At 36.8% G+C, this 24,552-nt stretch overlaps 1 protein-coding gene across 7 annotated transcripts in view; it reads right to left on the bottom strand.

Moving 5' to 3' along the window:
• LOC132111815 (ral GTPase-activating protein subunit alpha-2-like) overlaps positions 1–24,552 on the bottom strand; it is a 180,876-nt gene that overhangs the window by 73,886 nt on the left and 82,438 nt on the right. For all 7 annotated transcript variants that reach the window (XM_059519420.1, XM_059519423.1, XM_059519426.1 and 4 more), the window contains exons 4-15: positions 14,352–14,409; positions 10,736–10,779; positions 10,291–10,471; positions 7,680–7,795; positions 7,431–7,569; positions 5,952–6,154; positions 3,780–4,010; positions 2,834–3,007; positions 2,620–2,754; positions 1,542–1,690; positions 1,342–1,453; positions 606–843 (exon numbers count right to left, since the gene is read on the bottom strand). In XM_059519420.1, the coding sequence (XP_059375403.1) occupies positions 606–843; positions 1,342–1,453; positions 1,542–1,690; positions 2,620–2,754; positions 2,834–3,007; positions 3,780–4,010; positions 5,952–6,154; positions 7,431–7,569; positions 7,680–7,795; positions 10,291–10,471; positions 10,736–10,779; positions 14,352–14,409 (1,780 nt within the window). The remainder of the gene's footprint in view (positions 1–605; positions 844–1,341; positions 1,454–1,541; positions 1,691–2,619; positions 2,755–2,833; positions 3,008–3,779; positions 4,011–5,951; positions 6,155–7,430; positions 7,570–7,679; positions 7,796–10,290; positions 10,472–10,735; positions 10,780–14,351; positions 14,410–24,552) is intronic.

Here is a 24,552-nt window from a genome sequence, read left to right as displayed (position 1 = left end):
TGGTAATGTTTATGACATCATAAGTCACTAATGCCCAACAATGCTGCAGTCATTTGAACAAGAATAAAGCAAATATAATTAAAAATGTAATTCATTTCTGTGATCAAAGCTGTATTTTCATCGTCATTCCTCCAGTCTTCAGTGTCACATGATCTTCAGAAATCATTATAATATGATGATTTGCTGCTCAATAGCTATTTCTGATTATTATAAAACATTTGTGCCGCTTCATATTTTTTGCAAACCACGATATATTTTCTTAAGAGTTAGCTGCAGTTCAGTTCTGAGTTCATTCTCCTATTAAGATTATTTTTTAATATGAACATTAACATATGATAGGCTTTATATAGACACTTTTAAGAATGCATGACTCTAAATTATTGCATTAATAATGCTTATTTTTTCATTTATTATTTGTGTGTAAATCAAAATATACATTTTGCAAACGTTTTAAATCTTATTTTTAGTTCATTTGAATTTTAGAGTAATCAGTTAACTCAAGTGTTGGACTCGACTGCATTATTTGAAGAGTCTACCCCAAGTCAAAAGTCAGAAACATGTACAGTACGTTTCGTACAGGCCTTTACACACACACACACACACACCCCTGCCCCGCTGCTTCTTCTCCTTCTGCTCTGAGAGTTTGTCGAGCGGTAGGTTGTGGAGGTCCAGGCTGTAGACGTGACGGGCCAGTACTGCAGTGAGAGAGTCCATGATGCTGGCCCACTCGAACACCAGCTGCTCCCAGTGGCTGAGAGAGGACAGCACAGCCAGCAGATCGTCCCACAGCTCACGAGAGATGAACACGGTCAGGTTTGACCGAACCCACGCCACGAAGATCGTCTGCAGATGACAGCAGCACAACAACCCATATCAACTACATCATCATACGCAACAATAACAATAAAGTATTACACAGGGCAAAACATTCCACTGGCATTCCAGTGCTTAGTTTTTTTTTATTAGGAATTCAAATCAATTTTTTCTATAATAAAATTTTTTATTCTGTCATTCTGAGTAGATAAAAATGGCTTTAATGCATCGTTTAACAAATGTATGCATATGTTGAACTACACTGGAAAAAGGCCTCTTTTAGCAGTTATGTGGTGTATAATTAATGTTCAACAGGTTAGCTATTTGTAGAATATGCTTGAACTTGATAAGCGTCTTTTTTCTTCAACCATCTAATTATTAGAAGCACTAATACGTTGCCTGTAAATAGTGTTGGCTTCAGCCAGTTGAAGGTACAGTATTGTATGTGTGCACATGTTCAGGATGCTACCACCTTTGGAAAACCCCTGTGGTGTGTACGAAGCCACGGGTTGTTCATGTCATACTCACTTTGAAGAGGATGCTGGCCAGGCTGTGGGCGAACTTGTCTTTTCTTTGGTTCTCCTGTGGTCTCTTCATCACTGCTTCTGCGATCCTCAGTAACACCTGCAGCAACTGCTCCCTAGAATAATATGACGCACACAATCAGCTGAATGTTTGTGAACAGCAGGTAAACCAGAGCAGAGCTCTACTGAGGTTCAATGACTGACCAGGTGGGGTGGTTCATGTTCTGCTCCATGATAATGTGACGGTAGACGCTGAGCACAGCTCTGCACACCTCCAGCTGGTTCTCCAGCAGCTCGGGCACATCCTGACACGGCTCCAACAGGAACACGTTGGCAGAGTTTGTCAGGAACACCTGAGAACACATTAAACAATTCACTCTCAACTACACTGGACACAAATGTTTGGAATAGTTAAGATTGTTTAACTGTCTTGTTGCGTTGAAATCCAGTTACTATTTTTGTATTGGTACCCCATTAATTCCTCAAAAAAAAAAAAAAAGAAAAAAGGCACACAAAACCTGTATTATAGCTATTGTAGTTTGACACCAACACAAAATATTTGTAATTATTATTATTATTATTTTTTTGTCAGGACTACGTGTACACTGAGGAGCAAATAACTACAAGAAAGTATAAATATTATCTGACATTGTACTTAATTTTAAAAGTATTAATTAATTTAATTCTACTTAATTGTGAGGGTAAACTGGTTTTCTCACACTTCTTTTCAGTGCTGCAGTGCTGTCTTATAATTAAAATAATAATAATAATAATAATAATAATAATAATAAGACTGTGACTGGGAAACTTAAACAGATCAAGAAATTTCACTGTTTAAAGATTCATTAATGTATAGAATGTTTCAAACTTAAAAAAAAAAAAAAAGTATTATTGTTAATGTCTTAAAAGTCTTACTTTTTTTTATTTTTATCAATTTAAAGCATCCATGCTGAATAATGCTGTCATTTGTAGTAGTAGTAGTAGTAGTAGTATTTATTTTTATTTATTTTACTTTTATTATACTCCAAACTTTTGGAGGAACGGTTTCCAAAAAAATAAAATAAAAAAATTAATAAAAATAAGTTAGTAAATGAATCAAATTAATTAATCAGCACAATCATTTTCAACATAGATAATAATAAGAAATGTTTCCTGAGCAGAGCAGCATATTAGAATGATTTCAGAAGGATCTGAAGGATTTCAAACATATTCAGATAAAAAACAGCTCCATTAAATTGTAACCATATTTGTGTGAGATGAGAGAGCTGGTGTGTGTGAGCACCTGGAGGGTGGGCTGGACGCCAGCTTTCACGTCCTGCTTCTGTTCTTCAGTCAGACAGCCTCTGCTGATGGCATTGCTGAAGGAGTAAGTGCGCCCCCAACTGGACGAGCGTTTATGCCCATGAGTCTCCAAGACCTGAAGGATTGACCCAGAACAGGTGAGTGGGAATAACTTAATGAATCAGCATCAATAGCATTTTTTTTTCATGACATGCCTGCACGTGTGCACTGTCAGTCTCAGATATGAGGTGCTCTTCCTCTCCATCTTCCTCCTGGCTTGTCGTCTCTGGCTCAGCCATGAAATTGGGGCTTTCCTGCAGAAACCACCTCCGGTAGACTTTGATCACCTTGCGAGTGGCAGAAGCTTCACAGGCCGGGAGCAGGAAAGCCTAATGATGACAGAACAAATGATACACAATTTTTACAAGTTTCTTCTTCTACAACAAGGCATTTTGAACTGTTTGACCCTCACGCAACAAGTTTTAAACATGCTTTTTAGATTGCATGTGACTGCACTAGAATAAACATGCTCTTTATTCTGATTCACATGAAAACTGTAATGATTCATCAAAATAAACAGACAAAAGAATTCTTCTGAAGTAGTCTGATTCTGGCCACAGGATGGCAGCAAATGACAGAACATCTGAACAAAAGTTTCATCTTCTGATACAAATAATCAATTAATTAATGAATTGCTCAATTCAGATGTATGTATTATACAGTGGCTCCAAGACATGATTGTGCATGTATACATAGTGATGCTAAACCTGGTAAAATCCACATACTGTTTATTTTTTAAATGTCTACACTTTACTAACTATGAAGGAGGTTAAACATGCACTGTAAGGAGATGCAGCACTCATATTTAATTAAATCATAGGTTTTTGAAGTTTAATAATAACATTAGGCTGTATTCTGATTTCTGCTTTTCCATCCTCAAGCTTAAGACTTCTTAAAATGATAATTAAGATATTTGTGATATAGCATATCATATGATATAATTTCATGACATATGCATAATAAGCATTTCATTGTGAGGCAGCAAACAATACCCCTGGACAAGTGTCCAAATATTTATTAGACTCACTGTATCTATAACCAAGTAGAACATGTCTAAAAATACATGATGTAAGCTACAGACTGGAGCACTCAGTGTCTGACCTGATGGAAGACCTCGTTGACAAAATTGATGTTGTCTCGTGTGGAGAGCAGGATGGCCTGCACCCTGTCATAGACGGGGCGATGCTCCTCCTCGATGCTACACAGACTGGAGTTACTGCCCCGGCGGCCCGACAGCGTGCTGCTGTTCGAGTGATTCTTCTCCTGGTCCACAGGACCGTCAGGCTCCGAGTCTGTGCTCTTCTCCTGACTGATCCCAGCCGCAGTCACAGTCTGAACACAAACACAGTGTCTTACAGTAATGACATTGCTACAGTTTAGAGTGGTAATATTTACTAAGAATGACTTCACCAATTAAAATAAAATAAATAAACTGTGGAAAAGTGTCTACACGGCTTGGGAAAACACATACTTAAAAGAAAATAAATACATACACAATCAATTTTACAGGCCTTTTGCAATTTTACAGAGTTTTGTGAGGCAATAGTTGTAATGCAACATGTTACATAATCCACTATATGAGAAGAGAAACCTCATCACATTTGAGATGCAGAAAAATCCTTAAGAAAAACACATTTTGCCAACCATTTTGTATTCTTATTAGGGTTGGGTATCGATTGGGTTTTATTCGATACCGGTACCATTTCGATACTTTTAAAACGGTAACGGTGCCTAAACCGATATTGCAATAAAAATAAATAAATAAATGAAGTCTAAAAAGGATAACATTAAAGAACATATTTTTTTTTTTAAATAAATCCATAGCATTCACACATTTCTTGGATGCTCTCATTTCCCAAGCTTCCCTTAATCTAAGGCTAATAAATGTATTTTACGATCTGGGTCATTATTTAATACAAAAGCACACGTAATGTTTCTACTGTATATCTGTCAATCACTCTGATATTTAGTTAAGATGAGTGCTGTCTGTCACTGTTCTGTGAATTACTGTATGCTCATTCTTTATAAAGTAGCAACAATGTCGTTTGTAAAGTACAGTCAAAAGTCTTAGGCACATTAGTATTTTCACCCCAAAAAGTGTTTTAAGCAGGTTATTTATATATTTTGCTTTAGTATGTCAGTAGGAAATATCAGTTTACATTTCCAAACATTAATTTTGCCATTCATTTTAATAATAATCTAGTGAGATTGACATCAGACTGCCTAAGACTAAGACCTTTGCACAGTAGTGTATGTATAAAGTATGTATAATTAGATTAAGTATATTTAAATAAGTGTAATTAAAGTATGTGTTCATATGTGATGAGGGCTCCATCAGGAAACAGCTGTTTAGTGATGAGCAGTGAACAGAGAAAACTTTACAGTAGATGAGAAACCGACTGCTCCCTCGTGACCTTTTGTAAACTGTATTTATGACAAAGAACTGCACAGATACGGATATTATAACAATCTATCGATAAACACACACCTTGTGTCCTCTGTTTGTGTTTGAGTCCGGTCTGCGGATTGAAGAGCACACTGAAAGACGAGGAGGAGACCGGTCTGCTGCCTTTTTCATATGACATTTAATTTGTGTACAGTTTATGGCGCTAAATGCTATAGCCCCGCCAAAAAAGCCTAGCGACGCCCGTGCTTCTTGTGTACATTTCGGAGAACCAGGACAAATATTTCAATCGATCGCTCAGGCATTTAAGAGAAATCTGCGTTCTGATACGGTTCGGTGCATACCGGTTCCATAGGTACCGGTGCCGTATTGGTACTGGGTTTCGGTACACAACCCTAATTCTTATGCACCTAACTGAAATGTGCTTATATTAGCCAAAAGCCATTCTTAGATGTACAGTACACTTTTATAAGAAGAATGTTTTCTGCACACTGTATAATGTAAGTGTATGGCAAAAAGCAAAAAATAAATAAAAATAAATTGCATTAATGCATTAAAATAAAAAATAAAAAAAACTTTTAAAACTAACTAACTAAATGAATGAATGAATGTATGAATGACATATGCAACCTAGATTTTACTTTATCACAACAAATGTGAAATTAATCAGTAAAATATTATTGTTAGGGGGTTGACAGCCAGTGGCATGGAAAAGTAGCGCTTGGAACTTCTGCTTTTGTTTTAGAAATAGCATAATTAATTTGCCAAACGAGTTTCAATTAAGAAAACCTGTATTTCCAGTTAATGAGTATGCTGTCTCAGAAGATGTGTGTCCATGTATCTAGTGTAGCTGACAGTGATCCTCCCACCTGGATGATCTTAGGAAGCACCTCTCCTCCGTTCTTAGAGCTGCTCGTGGCCGAGTTCACATACTTCTTCTCCAGGAAGAAGTTAACGAGCCACGTGATGAAGGCCACGCGGGGAGCCAGATACTGATCCCTAGTGCAGTATGTGCTCTCACTGTTACGAGTCACACGGACGTAGAGGGGCTTTGGTCTGTGAAGGGGAAGATCTGAGAGAGAGAGAGAGAGAGAGAGAGAGAGAGGGAAAGAAAAATATATATATATTACAGCATTGTTTTCCATTGAGTACTTGGACTGTTTCATAATGAACCAAAATATTTTACATACGTTTTGAGCCACTGCTTTGGCACAGCATTTGTCAATCAATACAAAATTAAAACGACAATATTGGCATAGTGTGTCTATGAAGCTGCAAAAGGCAGATGCACTGTGTGTTTTAGAGTGAAGAGCAGCACTGTGTTTATTTACATGTGAACACCTCATGATCTGCTGTTTTCAGCATCTCATTCACTGTGAATACAATCAACTACACATTTATGTGTCCTCTGTGTGGCAGTTATGCTTTATTTTTACAATACCATAATTCCTACCATTGATGTGGACAGTTGATTACATCGTTTTATTAGATCTGGAATAAGAAATCACAGCCACTTACCAAAATTCCACAGGTTTAACTTTTTTAAGTGAAGAAATGAAAGAATTAAACCAAATATTGCAATTGTATTACTGTATTGTAAAATTAATTAACATCAAATATTCAATATATTTTTTTTATTTTTGCCTTAGAGATGATGTCCAGGTACAAATCAATACTATTTTTTAGTTTTCTGTTCAATTTGGACACAAATGTTTTGCAACTCTTAATTTTGCTCTCAAAGTCCACCTATTTAAATGCACTGACCCACCACAGTCTACTACAATATATGACAAACACAGAACAAACCATTACACAGTCTGACCTGCTAGCCAACACTACCACAGGATAACTCATCACTAACAGTGCTTTAGGTACTGAACTCTTTGTTTTGCTGGTCGATATGATAGCAGCCTTGGACTTCACTTTAACAGCCACCAGTGTGAATACAGCATCACACAAAAGAAATCTGCTAGTGAAGAAATGGCCTATTTACAGGTGTATCTGTAAAATAAATCACTTCCTGATAGAACGCCCCTCACATCCTCTTCCCTAGTTTTTTTTCTGCATCCTGTTCCAGTTCCAGTTCATTTTCTTGTCATTGTGTTAAGACTGACCAGATCATATTTTCTAGTCTGATATATATTTTTTAAAGAAATATTTCTTTAAACTGCAACAAACTGAACAATTTAAGTGTTAACAGAGAGACTGGATGTGAACACTATATGTGAAATACACAACCATTATTCATTATAATTTAGTCTTTTGGCTGGTTCTTTATAAACAACCAATCAAAATGGGAGCTGCTAAAAAAATGGTTTAGAGAGAAACATTTGTTGTCTCAAACTCACCTAACTGTGGCTTGTAGAGGTTGGTTTGTTTTGTGAAAGAAGGGAAGAGGTGAGGCAGGTAGTACTTCTTGAACAGGGAGAAGAGAAATCTAAAGCCCATGTCCTGACTCTCTTTGTTTTTCCAGTCCAAGCTGGATGCCTGTGGGAGTAATAATTCAGATTCAGTTGTGAGCAGAACGAAACTGAAAGAAAACAAAGCAGGCCACAAGCATTATCAGCCAAACACTGATGAGAGCAGCCCTGTTTTACCTGGAGAACCATGACCTTGAGCACAATCTGGAGGACAGAGCAGGTGTGGTCTTCTGCCACCTTCTCTCCGGGAAGCGCAGGCACCAGCGGGGTGATCTCCTCCGGCACAATCTTGGCTACAACAACACAAACACTGAGTCTGAATATACTCAAACACATCTGAAAGCAAAACTTGTCGTCACAATGCTAGGGTCTTCTGCATGGTATCTATTCTGCTCTATAGAGCAAAGGTTCTCAAAATTTTTTCAGCAAATGGCCAAACTTTTAAAGACAATATTCCCTAGGTCCCCAAAAATATAACTAGTACTTCTGCTATAATAACGAAGACTCTTATTTTCACACATTTGTATTGTATTTATTTGTATTTATGTAATGTAATGTATGTTTGCTCTTCAGAGTTTACACTTTTTGTGAGCAATGAATTTACATGACTTTTCCAGTTTTTTTTGACTATGGGATTTTTTCCAAGATTCTTTCCTACCTTTCCAAAAAAAGAAAAACACAGGTTCCTTCACCCATTTTAATCCACATGTAACATTTTTGCAAGTTACACAGAAATTCTTCCAAAGAAGAACTGAGGAAAGTCCTCTGTGAATGAAACACTTTTTTTTGTGCATATGAAATAATAAAAGATTGCTAGTAACTCTGCATGTAATATACATTTCTACCCAGTTTGACATAACTACAAGAAGTTATGTTTATTAACATTTAAATAATATAAGACATTAGATACTCATTATAGAAGGTTTCCAGGACTATAAATTATACATTTCAAATTCACTTATATTTAGGTTTTCCAAAAGCATTAAAATTCTGGTTCTAAAATAATACTATTGTTAAATAATTAATGGAAATAAAAATATGGTGTCAGCTTAAATGTTGAAAAAAAAAAAAAAAAAAAAAATATATATATATATATATATATATTGTTTCTTTTATGATTTTAGGCATTTAAGCATTCAAACAAACAGTGGCGCAGTCTGTCACAGTGTGAACTATTATGTTTAACAGTCTAAATATAATATAAATATACATTACTTCGGTTGCAATTTATTTTACAGTACATGTACTTACAATGTATTTATCTAAGAATGTTCTGGTAATACAAGGTAACTACATGTTGTAGGGTTAGGTTAAAGGGTTAGCACTTAGTTATTACATAGTTATTGTAATTATTATAATAAGTACATAGTATGCACATGAGGAACAGGACTGTATAATAAAGTGCTATCATTACTTCTACTTTAAAGGTCCCATGACATGGATTATTTCCTTTTCTTTAAATGCTTTTTAATGTTTCCTTAGGTGTACTTATATTGTTAGTATGATTTTTACATTTAAAATTTAGAAATAAAAAGCATTTTTTATATCCTGATATTAGCCCTCTGGCTTGAATGCTCTGTTTGAAGGGGCGTGTCTGCTGTGAGACTCTGAGTAAACCACAACTGTTGTGATTGGCTGACGTCTTTGCATTTGAAATGCGTATTACATGTGGACCCCTCTCAAATATATATATATATATATATATATATATATATATATATATATATACTACAGCTGTCGAGATTAACGAATCGTGGATTTGTTGATTATATAATTATTTTTTCGATCTTTTCCCATCACATGAAAGGCTGCAGTGATGAGCAGCATTGAGTAGACGGAGTCTGTTTATCGCGTGAATGCAGTGATCTCGTCATTATTGCAACACGTTTTCTCTCACAAAATGCTTTCACCACAACTAACAGCAAACACATGATTACAGTAAGAGCTTTGTTGTGCAGCATAACAGCGTCATCAACAGTGTGCAGATATACTCGCGATGTGTGAGAGCTCCGAAAAAAGGGAGCGTTCTTTGATCGCTCTCTGTAGTTAAATCACAATTAAAATAACAGATTTGTTTCATGCTACTAAGAGAAACGACGTGAAGTTGATCGTTTAGTCACTGGCTTGATTCAGTGATGCATAAACAGTATTAAACGATTTAGAAAGAAAGTCTGTGTGAACTTGAATGATTAACTACACATCAGAAATCACTGATCACAGATCAGGCATTAATGAACACTGTTACTCACTGTTTGTGCCGGTGCTGTCGAATCCATATCATAAAAGTCTGTTTGTAACGCCTGTGCTGACATTGCGACTGAATTATATGTAAATATTTGGGCGGGCAAAGCAGAGAAAGGGGAGGTAACATTTCTCTTTACAACGTCACAAAGAGGAGATTCCAGATCAGACCGTTTGAGCTTCCATTTTCTCAAAGGCAGAGAATGATAGTATAATCTCGATTTGCACCGATTAAAATTTTTAGAAACTTGGGGACCACATACATGCTAGGGGAAGTCATATTAATGTTAAAAAACCTCAGAAAGTGAAATTTTCATGTCATGGGACCTTTAAAGTCATCTATGAATAGTAAACTGGGATAATATTTTAACATCCAACAAATGACACTTCTCACCTTTCAAAAAAAACTAAAAAAGTTGATTTTATTAATTAGATCAGCATTCTGCTTATTTTTATCACATGGATTGTGTCAGCTCAAAGCCCCATGCAACAATGTCCCTGCCACTACTGTCTTTGTCATTGCAGAGTGAGTGTGCATGTTTGTTACCATCAGGCGGGTTGGAAAAGGGGTTGTATATAATGGTGTCCAGTGTGCAGGGTCCTCTGGATGAGGGTACAGCAGGGAATCCTGGGATCAGACAGGCGAAGATGAGGAGCTGTTCTTCAGCACAGTTACTCTGCAGAGCCTGCAGCCAGAGCAGGAACAGACGCATGCCCTCACAGCGGATCTGCACACACACACACACACACACACACACACACACACACACACACACACACACACACACACACACACACACACACACACACACACACACACACACACACACACACACACACACACACACACACACACACACACACACACACACACACACACACACACACACACACACACAACACACACACACAACACTTCCTTTATTCACACTGATCCACAACAGATGTGTATATCATCATTTGAAGGTCTTATGGTTTATTCATTATCTTACCTTGAAAGAGTTTCCAGTGTGCAAAAGTTTTTTTAGTATAGAACCTATAAAAGAAATACACAGACAGTAACAGGCTTGATCATTACAGTGCTTTGTGATAAACAAACCTAAATGCAATAAAAATGTTACTAGTGACTATGATGAAGTGATCTGAAGGCTGACACGGTATAGTTATTTTTGCTGGAAATTCAACCCTAAAATGTTAAGGTTAGGGTATATATAGGGTATATATATACCGTATTTTCCGGACTATAAGTATTTTGGCTGGTCCTGCGACGTATAGTCAGGTGCGACTTATTTATCAAAATTAATTTGACATGAACCAATGAACCAAGAGAAAACATTACCGTCTACAGACGCGAGAGGGCGCTCAGTGCTCCTGTAGTCTACACTGAGCAGCATAGTGCGCCCTCTCGTGGCTGTAGACGGTAATGTTTTCTCTCGGTGCTTGGTTCTAAATAAATGCGACTTATAGTCCAGTGCGACTTATATATGTTTTTTCCTCATCATGACGTATTTTTGGACTGATGCGACTTATACTCAGGTGCGACTTATAGTCCGAAAAAATACGGTGTGTGTGTGTGTGTGTGTATATATATATATATATATATACTGTATATATATATATATATATATATATAAATAACTGAACTGCGCTCTTGCCCACCTCTCCCAATCGAGCCATAGACTGCTGAACAGAACCAGGCTTTGGGGGTCAAACGTGCTCCGGCACGGTTGAGATTGCCTTAAGCACACCCTATCCTCCCGCATCCCGCACACACAAGTCTCTTCCCGCCCATCAAGTGTTGTCCCGCACCACACTCTGTGGCGAGGGGTCCCGAGAACGTGCAGGGGTCTCATTTATAAACATTGCATCCACACAAAATAGGTATAGAAATTGTGTACGCATTTTTTTACTCACATATCGGGATTTATATAAAATAAACTTGGCGTAAACATGTACACACATTTAGATTAAAACTTCCAAACGCATTAAAAGAGATTAACACTGAAATTACATAATTTTACAAACAACATAATTGTATAATTTCAATAACAATAAACAATTGTCCTGTGACATGTTATTTTTATTAAAGCGAGGGGTGCTATAGGTGCACAATAATTAATCTTTAAACTAAACTACAGATCACATGTTATGAGAAATATTTTAGAGGGAACTATGATCGATGATGCGTACTTACTGTGATATTATGGCGGACACTGCTGGATTACTGCACAACCACAGCTGCACGGGGGTGTTAATGTTGTGTAAAGTCATCTCTACTACATTATGAAAAATTCCGCTATATTTGAAGGACATAACTAAGAGAAAACGGTAAGATTTGCACGTTTCCTTTTTACAATACTTTGTCAGTGACGCGCCGAATCAGACAATACACTGCAATAAATATGCGTTTATCTGTTTCCACTAAAATAACTTAAATATGTTTATCTAATCAGCAAAACTGCATACTTTTAATTTGAAATAATCAAAATTCTATTTAATGAGATCATCTAAAATATCTGAGAACTATTTGAAACTATTTTTATGGGTATTTTCATGTATTTATTCTAAAACGTAGCAGGGATACTATTTCCCTATTGTCTCTGTGTTAAACATGTTGTCACGTGCGTGTGAATATGCATGGAAATTATATGCAGATGAGGTTTTGCATAGTACAACAAGACATTGTAAGCTCCATATATGATGATTTCAGTGAGGAGATGAGGTGGAAATGAACGTATGCACAATCTTCCCCTGACTGGGATTTATAAAGAGATTTTTGCGCAGGTTCTGGTGTGCGCATGGTTTTACAAATCTGAAAACTTTTGGGCGTACGCAAAATGTACCTTTTGTGCCTACGTAAAATTTTAGGATGAAATCTACGGAGAGTTTTATAAATGAGACCCCTGATTGCTTGTTATACAAACCATAAAATATTTTCTATAAAAACGTTAACGTCCTGGCAGTGACAAATAGCTTGTTTTACATGTAATTTAATTCTGTTAATGTTATAAATTGAGATTTAGGCTACAATAAATATTTTAACTGCTACAATGTAAAAGGAACACAGCTGTAAAAAGCACCTTATGTGTTTAAAGTGTTTGCAAACCAAATGATATTGCACTTTTGCCATAGCAGTAATTTTAAATGGAAAAAAAGTGAACAATACACTACTTTTGAATGCGTTATTAGTTTTGTGCAACCCAAGCGCTGACGGCCATCAATTAGACGGAAAGATAAATCATGGATTTAACACTGGTGTCCACGACACTGTTGTCATGTGGTTTCTACGTCAGTAAAGGCAAGAACAAAGGGTAACTAACGTCATTGACAGGCGACTGCACTGCCCCATGTCACTGTTTAGATGGGAATTTTCTCATGATTTACAAGTAGTTGAAAACATTAGAGATATTGTTAGTAATCAGCTGGGCAAAATATATAACACTAGCATAGTGCTTTTTGGATATTTTACTGCAAATATCTTGCAAATTGTACCTTTAATTGCAGACAATAATGTTATTAAAAAAATGTAATCGTTGCTCAGCACTAGTCTAGTCTAATAATATTTGCTATGGTGTCCCATGTACCTGTATAGAGTGCAATGGTCTTGTTATATGTATTTTTAATGATAACTTATAAAACTTTAAAGACAGACCTACTGTGAGTTGTTAATATTTGCTTCTGTTAAAGCCATCAGTGCATTATTTCAACTGTTTTTTTTTTTTGTTATAATGACAAAATATATAATACAGTCAGACTTCCTAAATTCTCAAACAAATTTTTATATAAAAATGCATATTTTGCAACAATTGATTGTTGGGAAAAATAGTCCCAGAATCAATGTTGCTGAAAAAGTGGTCAAAACCGTTATGTCCTATTCACCCTGCTGTCGTTTAAAGTCTCCAAAAAAAAAAAAAAAAAAACGTTCTGTTGAACTTTATAATGATATGCCAGTTGAGGCATTGTTTGGCAATCGTAAACTCACTCAGTCACACAGGATCAGACTCGCCTTCATTCAGCTGAGGAACTACTTCAGCACGGTCTGGGACTGGACTGAATCATTTAAAATGCCAATCTATGTTCTAATACTTCAGCTGACAGAGAGAGAATTGTGGATGTAAGAAAAGAATTGCCCAGCAAAGACATATAACAGAAAGTTAACAATCTCAGATACTGTTGCATCAATTTTTGCTTGAATTCCCTTTAGGGATCTGTCTGTCTGTCTGTCTGTCTGTCTGTCTGTCTGTCTGTCTCTATGCGCAGGGCTTTAATTGAGGTTATCGCCTCCTTAGAGGCTCTTCCTGTAAGGAAGACTGAAACCATGAGACACATAATTTCATTTAGTAATTTGCATTTCAAATTGAAGCCTCTCATTTATTAACCTACTGATCTCTCTTTCCCCCTGTAGCTAATTATTTTCTCTGAGAGAGTATTAAACCAGGTTACATGGACTCTCTCCTGAACCTGCTTTTAACAGCAGAACTCTCACAGACTGATTCATGAATAATAATGCACAAAGAAATAGTGATACTGTAAGCGATATTTCAATTTCAGCAGGTTAAATGTGTGACATGGACCACGTCAGTCTAACGTGGTCTGAGCAGCACTTACCTATACTGTGAAACTGCCATCGACTGTTGATTTTCTCAGGTAGAAGTTGCAGAATTTTCTGAAAGGAAAAATAAGGACACAGTGGTTATGTGAAACTAATAGCATACAATTCAAGAGCTCAATGTCAGTCATTTTTTTTACCCAATAATAGTAAACTGGTGCAAATAAAAAAAAAAAACAAACAAAAAAACATGCCAATTGCCAAGTTTGTTTGATATTCTCTTCTGTCTCAGGTTCCTCCTTCAATGTACAGTAAGTCTACTGCTGTATTGTTCACCAGGCCAAAACACAAACTTTGCTCACAGAGAATTAAAGTAAACCTTTTACTCATCATTCATGTTTTTCTGCCCACTAGAGGTATGTGATATGTATCATATGATATTGTTAAAGGATTAGTTCAATGAAAATTCGTCCATCTTTACTCACCCTCGAAGCATTCTAGGTGTATTTGACTTTCATCTTTCAGAATAATTCAATCGGAGTTATATTAAATATTGTCCTTGCTCTTCCAAGCCTTTCAGTGGGGTAAGTTCAGAAGACGTGAAATAAAGTGCCTGCATCTGTAATAAAACATCCCTCACATAGCTTTATTTGACGTCTTCTGAACTGTTGACAACAAACACCCGCTTACCCCACTGAAAGACAATATTTAATATAACTCCGCTTGGATTATTCTGAAAGATGAAAGTCACATACACCTAGAATGCTTCGAGGGTGAGTAGAACATAGACAAATACTTTTTTTTGGGTGAACCCTTTAAGTAACATCACTTAAGCAAGTGTGCCGATTTCCTGATTATGAATATGCAAATGTGATACAGAATTTTTTTTACAACAGTTTAATATTATGAGTTACATTTTAGACTTTTTTGACTTAAGTTCCAAAACTTAAACAAATGGTTCCAAAAAAGCCACAACAGAACTGTTGTGCTTCTTAGAACAATGCACAGCAGTTTTGTTACTGAATAAATGAATGAGTTTTTGAACAAATTAGAATGAATGAATGAACGAATGACGATGAAAACTCGCTGCCACCTACTGCTGATTTTAGACACCATAATATTAGTGTCTATTCACAGACAGTAAGACGATACATACAGAGACGGGTGGGTTAAGATTCACACTAATGGACAACGATAATGTCACCAGTGACAGTACATTACAAGTTATGCTATTATAAGACACTCAACCAAGGAACAGCATCATGGGATCGAGTCTGTTACCACAAACACACGTCCACAACTCAAAGAGTGGCATCCGTGACACTCTACAAGAAGAAGACACCACAATCTCACAAGTGACACGACAGCTGTCACTCGAGGTGTTTACATGACATTCTCATTTACGTCCTGTGTTGATATAAAACGTGCTGACACATGAGTATGAGAGCTTTCAAGCACCTCCGTATTGATCTTCAGCGTCTATCTGTGCGTGGAAGGACAGCTCTGGATTACAGCCTGTCATTGCCGTGAGGAAACTGACAAATAACTGGAGTTGATATCCAGTGGTGGGATCTGTTTAAGCCTGCACACTTGGGGATCGCAGAGGATTCGGTAATGCTTCTTGCAGCGGTAACAGAAAGCGCTCCCCTGCCGTGCTGCAGCGGTGTCTGGGATGGTGGATTTGAGACGGCTGGTGTGGAGTTTGCAAGGTGCTGCTGGTTGCCAGAGTCTGTGCTAATCTGCATAAAGATGAAGCATTACCGCAGGCTTTTCTGCATCGCCATTATCCACACTCAGCGTGCTTACCACATGGTGAGAATGACTGAGTCTGAGAATACACCAGCCATGGAGTGATGGGCCTGAACCCCTCTGGGATTTACAGCTTCCACGTGTCATTACATCTTCTGAAGCAGCAGAGGAGTGAGAGGAAACTCCTGGCCACTGTAACTTCACCATTCTGTCTGCAGAACCTGGAGAACCAAGTGCAGACTCAGTAGTATTTTGAAATAAAATAATAAACTTATTTATTTATTTTTTTTAGCTAAAACCCAAAACCAATTTTGCACTTTTGGACTACTATTTCCATCGTCTCTAAAAAAAAAAAAATAATGGGTTTTTGGCTAAATGCCTGAAATACAGTATGTGATGAAGCTCAGAATATTTAAATGTTTTATTCTATGACACAACATTCATCAGTTAAACCCACTAGTGACTTTTAAAGCTTTATCTTGCTTTGAAAAATGCTAAAAAGTGTTTAAATAGGACTACAGAGGCTGCAGGAACATTAAAGATCATCAGACCGAACCGGAAAACTCATCTAGTCACTACTTGATTTCACAGTCTCAATGTTTACAATCCTGCTTTTGAAACCCATTTTAACTATTAATTGGAGAATTATTATTATTATTATTTTTTTTTTTAATAAAGACTGAAATGCTTCTCTGAAGCTTAATGGTGGTAAAACTGAAGTCATGTGCCTGTTCATTTCTAGCCTACATTTAGTTTTCTGCTTCTGACGATTGTATTGTGGCTTCAAAATAGTAGTGTTCATTTGTGAAGATTATCATGATGAGAAAAACATGTAAGAATCATTAACGTCTGTTGGTCATAGAGCTCATTTTCTGCAATAATTAAAAATCCAATTGGTTTTTGTGAAGGGAATCAGGGGGATGAGAACATCCAGGTTGGTCTACAAATATATGTCAGCTTTCAAATGTTCCCATGCATATTTGTGTTTGTGCTCTGAGAAGGGTTAATGGCTTTGATTTACACAGTGATTTTTGAGTACTGGTGCCAATCACAGGCATGTCTGTTAAAGTGCACACTCTGAGATGTTCTCATTATTACCAACAGTGTAAATGCAATGTAAATAAGAGAGTCATTATTTAGTGTACAGTAGGAAGCTTCTGATGATGATGGGAGTATTTGTGAGTGCAAATAAGTGCTGCTCCATTTGAAAGCAGGTGATGGATATTTAGTACTAATCACAGAACCAGCTTTACTGACGAGACACACATGACAATTGCATGCGATTAATCGTGCAGCCCTACTTCAGAGAGAGCTTAATATTTCCATGTATTCTGAGGCGCGGGTTAGTGCACGTCGGATGAGCGCTTGCATTCTTTTGCTCTTAAATGTTTAAACTGACAAAGCTTAAATGAGTTTAGTTTAAATACATATTAACGTGTGCTGTTCAGGTCTCACCTGTGTGCGTGTGCTATCAGGGCCCGGGTGATGACAGATTAAATGACTGCTCATATTCCAGAATACGCCATTCGAATTGAAGAGTGCATGGTTTGTCCAAGGTTTTTTTGTTTTGTTTTGTTTTTCTCGCTGTTATTGTAATGCAAATTTATAGCATTTATGTTATTTATAGCAAAAAAATATTACAGATGCTTTGTCAGATTTAAGTTGAACTGTGTGTTTAACCGTGTGTGGTGAACCAAACGGTTCGATTTTTTTCATCGAACCGTCCCATCTCTATTATGTACTATTATAACAAATGTCTGCAGAGGGTGACAAAAGGCCTGCTATTTGTTTTAACACTTTACAACGTGATCTAAAACTTATTTAATATTGACTAAACATTTACTCCACTTCTTTATGATAAAAAACATTTATTTTGAAGTCATGATGAATAGTTAACATATTTCGAAAGATAATAATGTATTCTGCTGTGTTGCCATAGCTTTATAAATAATTTACCTTCTGATAGAATGGTGCACATTACAAGCAACTCTGACTCACAGCAAATGAAAATATGGAGTTTGAGATGGTCTGTGCATGAAAATGACTGTTTGTGAGGAGCAGCATTTACTGTGAGCCACTCCTAGATGCACGTAACCAAGAGCATAGCTACGTGGTGACCATGACCAACCCTGTTGCACAAGCATTTTGACCAGAATAACAGCTGTCTTTTCTCCGTTCAAATAACTGACACTGGCACAAAGGTACACACTCCAACTGATTTAAGCTGTCACTTCCCCTTATAATATGTAACTCATCATAAGCTCAAATGGGTATACTGAAGGTGGACATGGCAACTCTGCAAGTGTGCACTTGGCGAAGCAGCTTTCCGAGCATAAACAAACACAGCAGGGCAAGATGCAAACTCAGCAGTCAAACATGTCCATCAACAATATTTACATAGAAAAACAATGGAAAAGTAGTGCAATGGAATGGCAAGAAAACCATTAAGGTTTAGCACAACAAAATTAACAAATATATTTAATGGTTATACATAGAGCTGAAACAACGAATCGATTTAATCGATTAAAATCGATTATTAAAATAGTTGTCAACTAATTTAGTCATCGATTCGTTGCTAAATAACTTTTATTTGCCGTAAGCGGCTCATTTCGTGCATATTTCAAATCTGCGGTGACCAAAGTGTGGCAGTAATGAGCCACCGGAGGTTTTACTCAGCTAGTACAACAGGAGAAGTAGCGAATAGCCAATAGCTGGCCTTGTTTTATGTCACGTGCTTCCCGAACAGCGTCTCTGCAGCCATAGACATCATATGATGTCTATGGGTGCTTCTCAATTCATATTTGTGCATCCTCGTTTCCTTTCCTCGCTTCCTTTCCTCGTGTCTTAGCTCCACCCTTTCAGGATGCGAGGGAAGGACGCAAGGAAAAGACGTGAGGATGGAGGACTTGAATCAAGTGAAATGATTTATCCTCGCTCCCTTCAGCGTTACTTCAAAGTGTCATCAGCTGTAATTAAAGGGATCTGCCCTTATGTTGTTAAAGTTTATTAATTAAGACATTCATAATAAATATTAATAAAGCAAGATGCCCTGTTTGAAATATATGACATGCATGGTTTATTTGAAGTGAAAAGGTAAAATATAAATAAAAATTGTTACAACAGATGTGAAGGGGGAGGAGAATTTATACGTGCGTCACGTTAAGTCGATAAAATACTTCCGCATAGGATACACCTGTGTATCCTCGCTCATCTCTCCTCATGAAGCCTCCTCCCTCCTCGATCCTCGTCTCCTCGTGGTGCAATTAGGGAATTGAGATGTCCTTCAAGATGGCTGTGTTCGATCGGTTTCCGGGTCATAGGATGGAGGACGGAGGAGCGAGGAGACGAGTAGGGATATTGAGAAGCACCCTATGTCTGCAGCATTCAGCGTGATGTGGGAGTACTTTACATTGAGCCTTTAAAAAAGAAGAGTAACCTGTAAACTCTGCACTACTGCACTGTTTAAGGGGACGTTCACATATCGCGTCTTTTGCGCGCTCAAGTTCGTTATTTCCAACACCGCACCGCATCGAGTTAAAAACATTTCAACTTTTCAGAATGCAGCAACCGCACCGCGGGTCATGTGACAAGAACTAACCAATCAGCTTCATCCTTTCCCGTAACAACGTTAAAAGCTCAGTCAAGATGAAAGGAACAGCTGATCATAGTTGTATATGGATTTCCATTTTGAAATAAATTTAGTAGCAGAGCTACTGCAAGCGATTTTTTGAGCTGCAAATCCATTTATCCTTTGCTGAAATTTCCGCGTCTTCAAGGAGAGAGCACGTCATGGTTGCTTAGCAAAGGCAGACGCCTCAGTGGCGCTTCTGCACGAGCGCTTTGGAAAGAAGGAGAAAGCGGTGCGCCTAGCGTTCTCCACGCGTTTTTAGGCGCGATTTGTGAACGGCCCCTAAGACTTTCATTTGTGCAGATTCTCCAGTACAATGTTGTTTGCAAATGTTTAGTCGTAAAAGCTGATAACATTGCTTTTTAACAGTTAACATTTAAAGCTTTACAAACATGTTCTGTGATCAGTTTGTCGTTTACCAGTTCAAAATTCAGTCGTGCAGCCTAATTATGACTGAATGAGAGAGGTAAATGTAGATATTTGAAATGCACTTTTTTTTCTAAGTATTATTCACTGCTCTTTTTCACACAGCAGGTTTTTTGTGTGTGTCCTATTTTTTTTTCTGGACAACCTTCTGATGGATTTTACTTTAAATTGTGAGTTCCATTCAGGTTTCATGCCATTGGCACTTTTTTTGAAGGATTGTTTACAATTTCACAGCAAAAGCTATAAAGCTTTTTCCCAGTATATAATAAAATACAATGCACTGCAATTTTATTCTGTTTTATCCTTATCCTTCGTGAAAATATGTTCTGAAAGATTCCTTAATAAGCTTTGTTCGGGATGTTAAACTACTTTAGGAGCTCTAAGGACTGCCATGGTGAAAACATTATTTGAAATCTCCTTGTGAAATTTGCTAGAGTATGGGTCAGTGTTCTGATTGCAGAAGAGTTCGACAAAGGATTACTAACACAATAAAACAACTCCAGGTATATTTTTGATGAGGATATGACAGTGCAAAATGGTTAAAATCTCTTAAATCTATGCTGAATGATAAAGACCATTTATTAATAATTTACTTGGGGAAAAAATGAAAAAAACTAAAATATAAGTACATAAACCGATTAATCGATTAATCGTAAAAATAATAGACAGATTAATCGATTATCAAAATAATTGTTAGTTGCAGCCCTAGTTATACATGCTTGCTCACAGGCAGGGTGAGCAGGGGAAAAAAAATTATATGAAATTGGGGGGGGGGGGGGTGGGTGGTGGCAGTTTTTACCATAATAATAATTTTTTTGGAAATGAAAGCCTGCTAAAGCGAGGAGACTTCCACACATAATAATACAATAATAGTGGGATAATGGTGTTTATGTTTAGCTATGCAATGTGGAGTTTTGTGATCGGCCATAATACCTCAACAATGAACGGAGATTGTAAAAGGAGTTTGCAAATGTGATACTGATTTTATAGTAACAGTTCAATAAATATTAATTTTTAATATTTAAAAAAGTTAATTTTAAGTGACTTAGCCTACATTTAAGGAACACTGTTGTCTGATCTTGCTCAATTTGACCAGTGAAAATAGTTCAAAATAAAGGCACAGCTGAACCGCTGCTCAAATTTATTTATAAAAATTTATAATATATATTAAAAAATATATATATTTTCCTTTTCCTATCTTTTCACTAGGGATGTGCACAGATAGTCGAACATTCGAATATTCGTTCTGCTCTAATTATTCGATAAATAAAAATGATATTCGAATTTCGCAAAAAAAAAACAAAAAAACAATAAAACCCAATTTGGTCTCTTTCTGTGATTCTCCACGCCATATTTGAAGGTGTATGCAAGCAAAAAATAATTAATGAATGATTAAGGGGCCATTCACATATCGCGCCTAATAAGGCGTGGAAAAGGCTATGCGCGCTGCTTTCTCCTTCTTTCCTAAGCACTCGGGCAGAAGCGCTCCTGAGGCGACGCGTTCTCTCCATAAAGACGCGGAAATTTCAGCAAAGGATTAATGGATTTGCAGCACAAAAAAAAAATCGCTTTCAGTAGCTCTGCTACTAAATTTATTTCAAAATGGCAATCCATATACAGCTATGATCAGCTGTTCCTTCATCTTGGCTGAGCTTTCAACGTTGTTACAGGAAAGGACGAAGCTGAATGTTTAGTTCTTGTCACATGACCTGCGGTGCGCTTGTGGCATTCTGAAAGTTGAGATGTTTTTAACTCAATGCTGTTCGGACGCGCCTGGAAAAAACGGGACCACGCCGCACCGCGTGCGCATTGCGACCGCGTCGCTTCCATTATGAGCGCGCATACCGCGCGCCTACATTGGAAATAATGAACTTGAGCATGCAAAAGACGCGATAGGCTATGTGAACGCCCCCTAAAAGAACTGCGGTCTTCTAGTACTTCAAGTATGCCGTGGAGAATCACAGAAAGTGATCCAAGAACATTGTTGCAGCATCTCTCAAGCAACGAATAAACACCGCTAACTTGGAGAATGCAGTGAAAACTCCTCTTCTCGCGTCTGCCCTAGACCCTCGGCACAAACATCTCCGGATTCTCGATGAAAACATGAGAGAAGTAAGAAAAAAAAACTTTTTTGAACATTATCAGAACATTTTCCTTGATGCGAGTGGTGCGGATGCAGTCGCCATGATGAAGAAGATGCAATGCCCACTCGTCGGAAAAGGCAGAGCCAGTTCTCCAGCGATGATTACAGAGAGTCCAGCCGAGACGAGTGGGAACAGTTCTTGCTGGAGCCATGTATTCCACCAGATGAGGATCCCATTCAGTGGTGAAACGAAAACACGAAGCGCTTCACAAAACGTATTCGCTTAGCACACCTTTATTTGTGAGTCCCGCCAACGTCTGTGCCGTCAGAGCACGTTTTCTCCGCGGCCGGCCTTATTGTTAACAGACTAAGGAGCCGACTTTCCCCCGATCATGTTTACATGCCCGTATTTCTTAACAAGAACATTTGAAACAATAGAAAAAAAGCAAAAAAGATTTGCTGACCGTTTAAAAGTTAAGTGTAAGCTACATTCTGTACAATAGCCTAATTGCTGTAGGCTGCTTTACATTTTTTCTTTGTTCACTTTTTTTTTTTTTTTTTGCTTTTAATCTGTACTTTTGTTTGTTTGCACGCATTGTTAAAGGTTTTCAGCTACAAAACACAATGTGTAATGTTCAAGCTTATTGTAAGCTTGTTCAAAATGACGAAAACAAATGTTGCTGAAAAATAACGTCTGACTCATTAAACTTAATTTAAATAAACGAATATTCGAATATTCTTTTTTTGTGAGCTCAAATATTCGAATGTGATATTTGTGGAAAACGCCCATCCCTACAGCAGCATTATCAAGAACAGGCTTGCTCTGCAGTCAGTGATGTGGGCCAAAGAGCCAGACAGGAGGACAAGAGAGTAGTTGAATCAGTGCTTGATAGGGACTCACAGCGGAGGCAGACATCTAAACTATCCTTATGTGTTCACGCCATGAGTGTAGAATACGAAAACACTTTTTGATAAATGTACATTTGTCCCTCGCAATTTCTGTCCAAGTCAAGTCAAGTCACCTTTATTTATATACAGTAGCGCTTTAAACAAAACAGATTGTGTCAAAGCAACTGAACAACATTAATTAGGAAAACCGTGTCAATAATGCTAAATGAAGGTTGTTCATATATATATATATTAATTGTGCATTACAAAACAAAAGACAATATATTTTGCATAATGTAATTGCAATAACTAAATTCAATTCTCATTTTAAATTAATAATAATGAGGAAAATGTGTTCTGACAGGATAACTACCACTTTTTAAGGTGTTTGTATTTATTTATTTTGAACACTAATCTATGCATCACATATGTGTATTTCTTTAAGTAGTACAATTTTTATATAAAAAAACTATATATATATATATATATATATATATATATATATATATATATATATATATAAAAATGTGTCCAGATGGGACGATTATCATTACTGAAATAAATGTAGTACATTTTTTCAACGAGAGTTCTATTGTTAAAATATGCTGTAAAAATAAATAAATAAATAAATAAAAATAGAACAATTCACAGACATGGAAAATGTATAAAGATAGTAATACATGGTCCAATATTACTTATTTCAGAATGATTTTCTTTCTTATAAAGTGTCTGTTTATAATGTGAAATAAAATCAACACTGATCTTTTTTTTTTAACGGAGAAAACTGTAGATTTATTAGTCAACATCTATGATAGTGTTTACAACAAACACAACAGGGACAAAAAAAGTAGCCATTTGCTTTGGAGGTACAGGCAACTGAATGATCTGAATAACTTTACTGATTTAATATTTTGTATAATATGCCAATAAAAACCTATGATCTAACAACATACTGAAGATCAACCAATGATCAAGCAACATTTTGTTTAAAATGAAACAAAACTGCTCCCCTGCATTTTAGATTTTAGAAAACAGTGTTGCAATACATAGATGACTCCAGAAGAGGGAAGCAACTCGATACAATTAATTTCAATTCAACAAAGGTTTTGATATTTGCACCATTCCAAACAGGGACTGTCAGAAAGAGAGACAGAGGAATAGAGGAACAGGACATGGCAGAATTTCTCAATCACCAACTGAAACCAGTCTGACATTACTAATAAGGGTGTTAGGTCACATTTTGCCAAGCATTGTCACATATTCATGCATTTCTGTCAAGTTCCTGTTCACATATTCATGCATACATACACACACACATACACACACACACACACACTGCGGTTAAAATTTTGGGATCAGTAAAACTTGTAATGTTTTTATTTTAAGTCTCTTATTCTCATTAAAGCTGCATTTATTTAAAAAATACAGAACAAAAAACCTAATCTTGCAAAATGTTAATAAAACATAAAATAATGATTTCTATTGT

Source organism: Carassius carassius, chromosome 31 (assembly GCF_963082965.1).
Source record: "Carassius carassius chromosome 31, fCarCar2.1, whole genome shotgun sequence".
Lineage (NCBI taxonomy): Eukaryota > Metazoa > Chordata > Actinopteri > Cypriniformes > Cyprinidae > Carassius > Carassius carassius.
The sequence above is the reverse complement of the archived record's forward strand: the minus strand, read 5'-3'. Positions and strand labels throughout refer to the sequence as shown.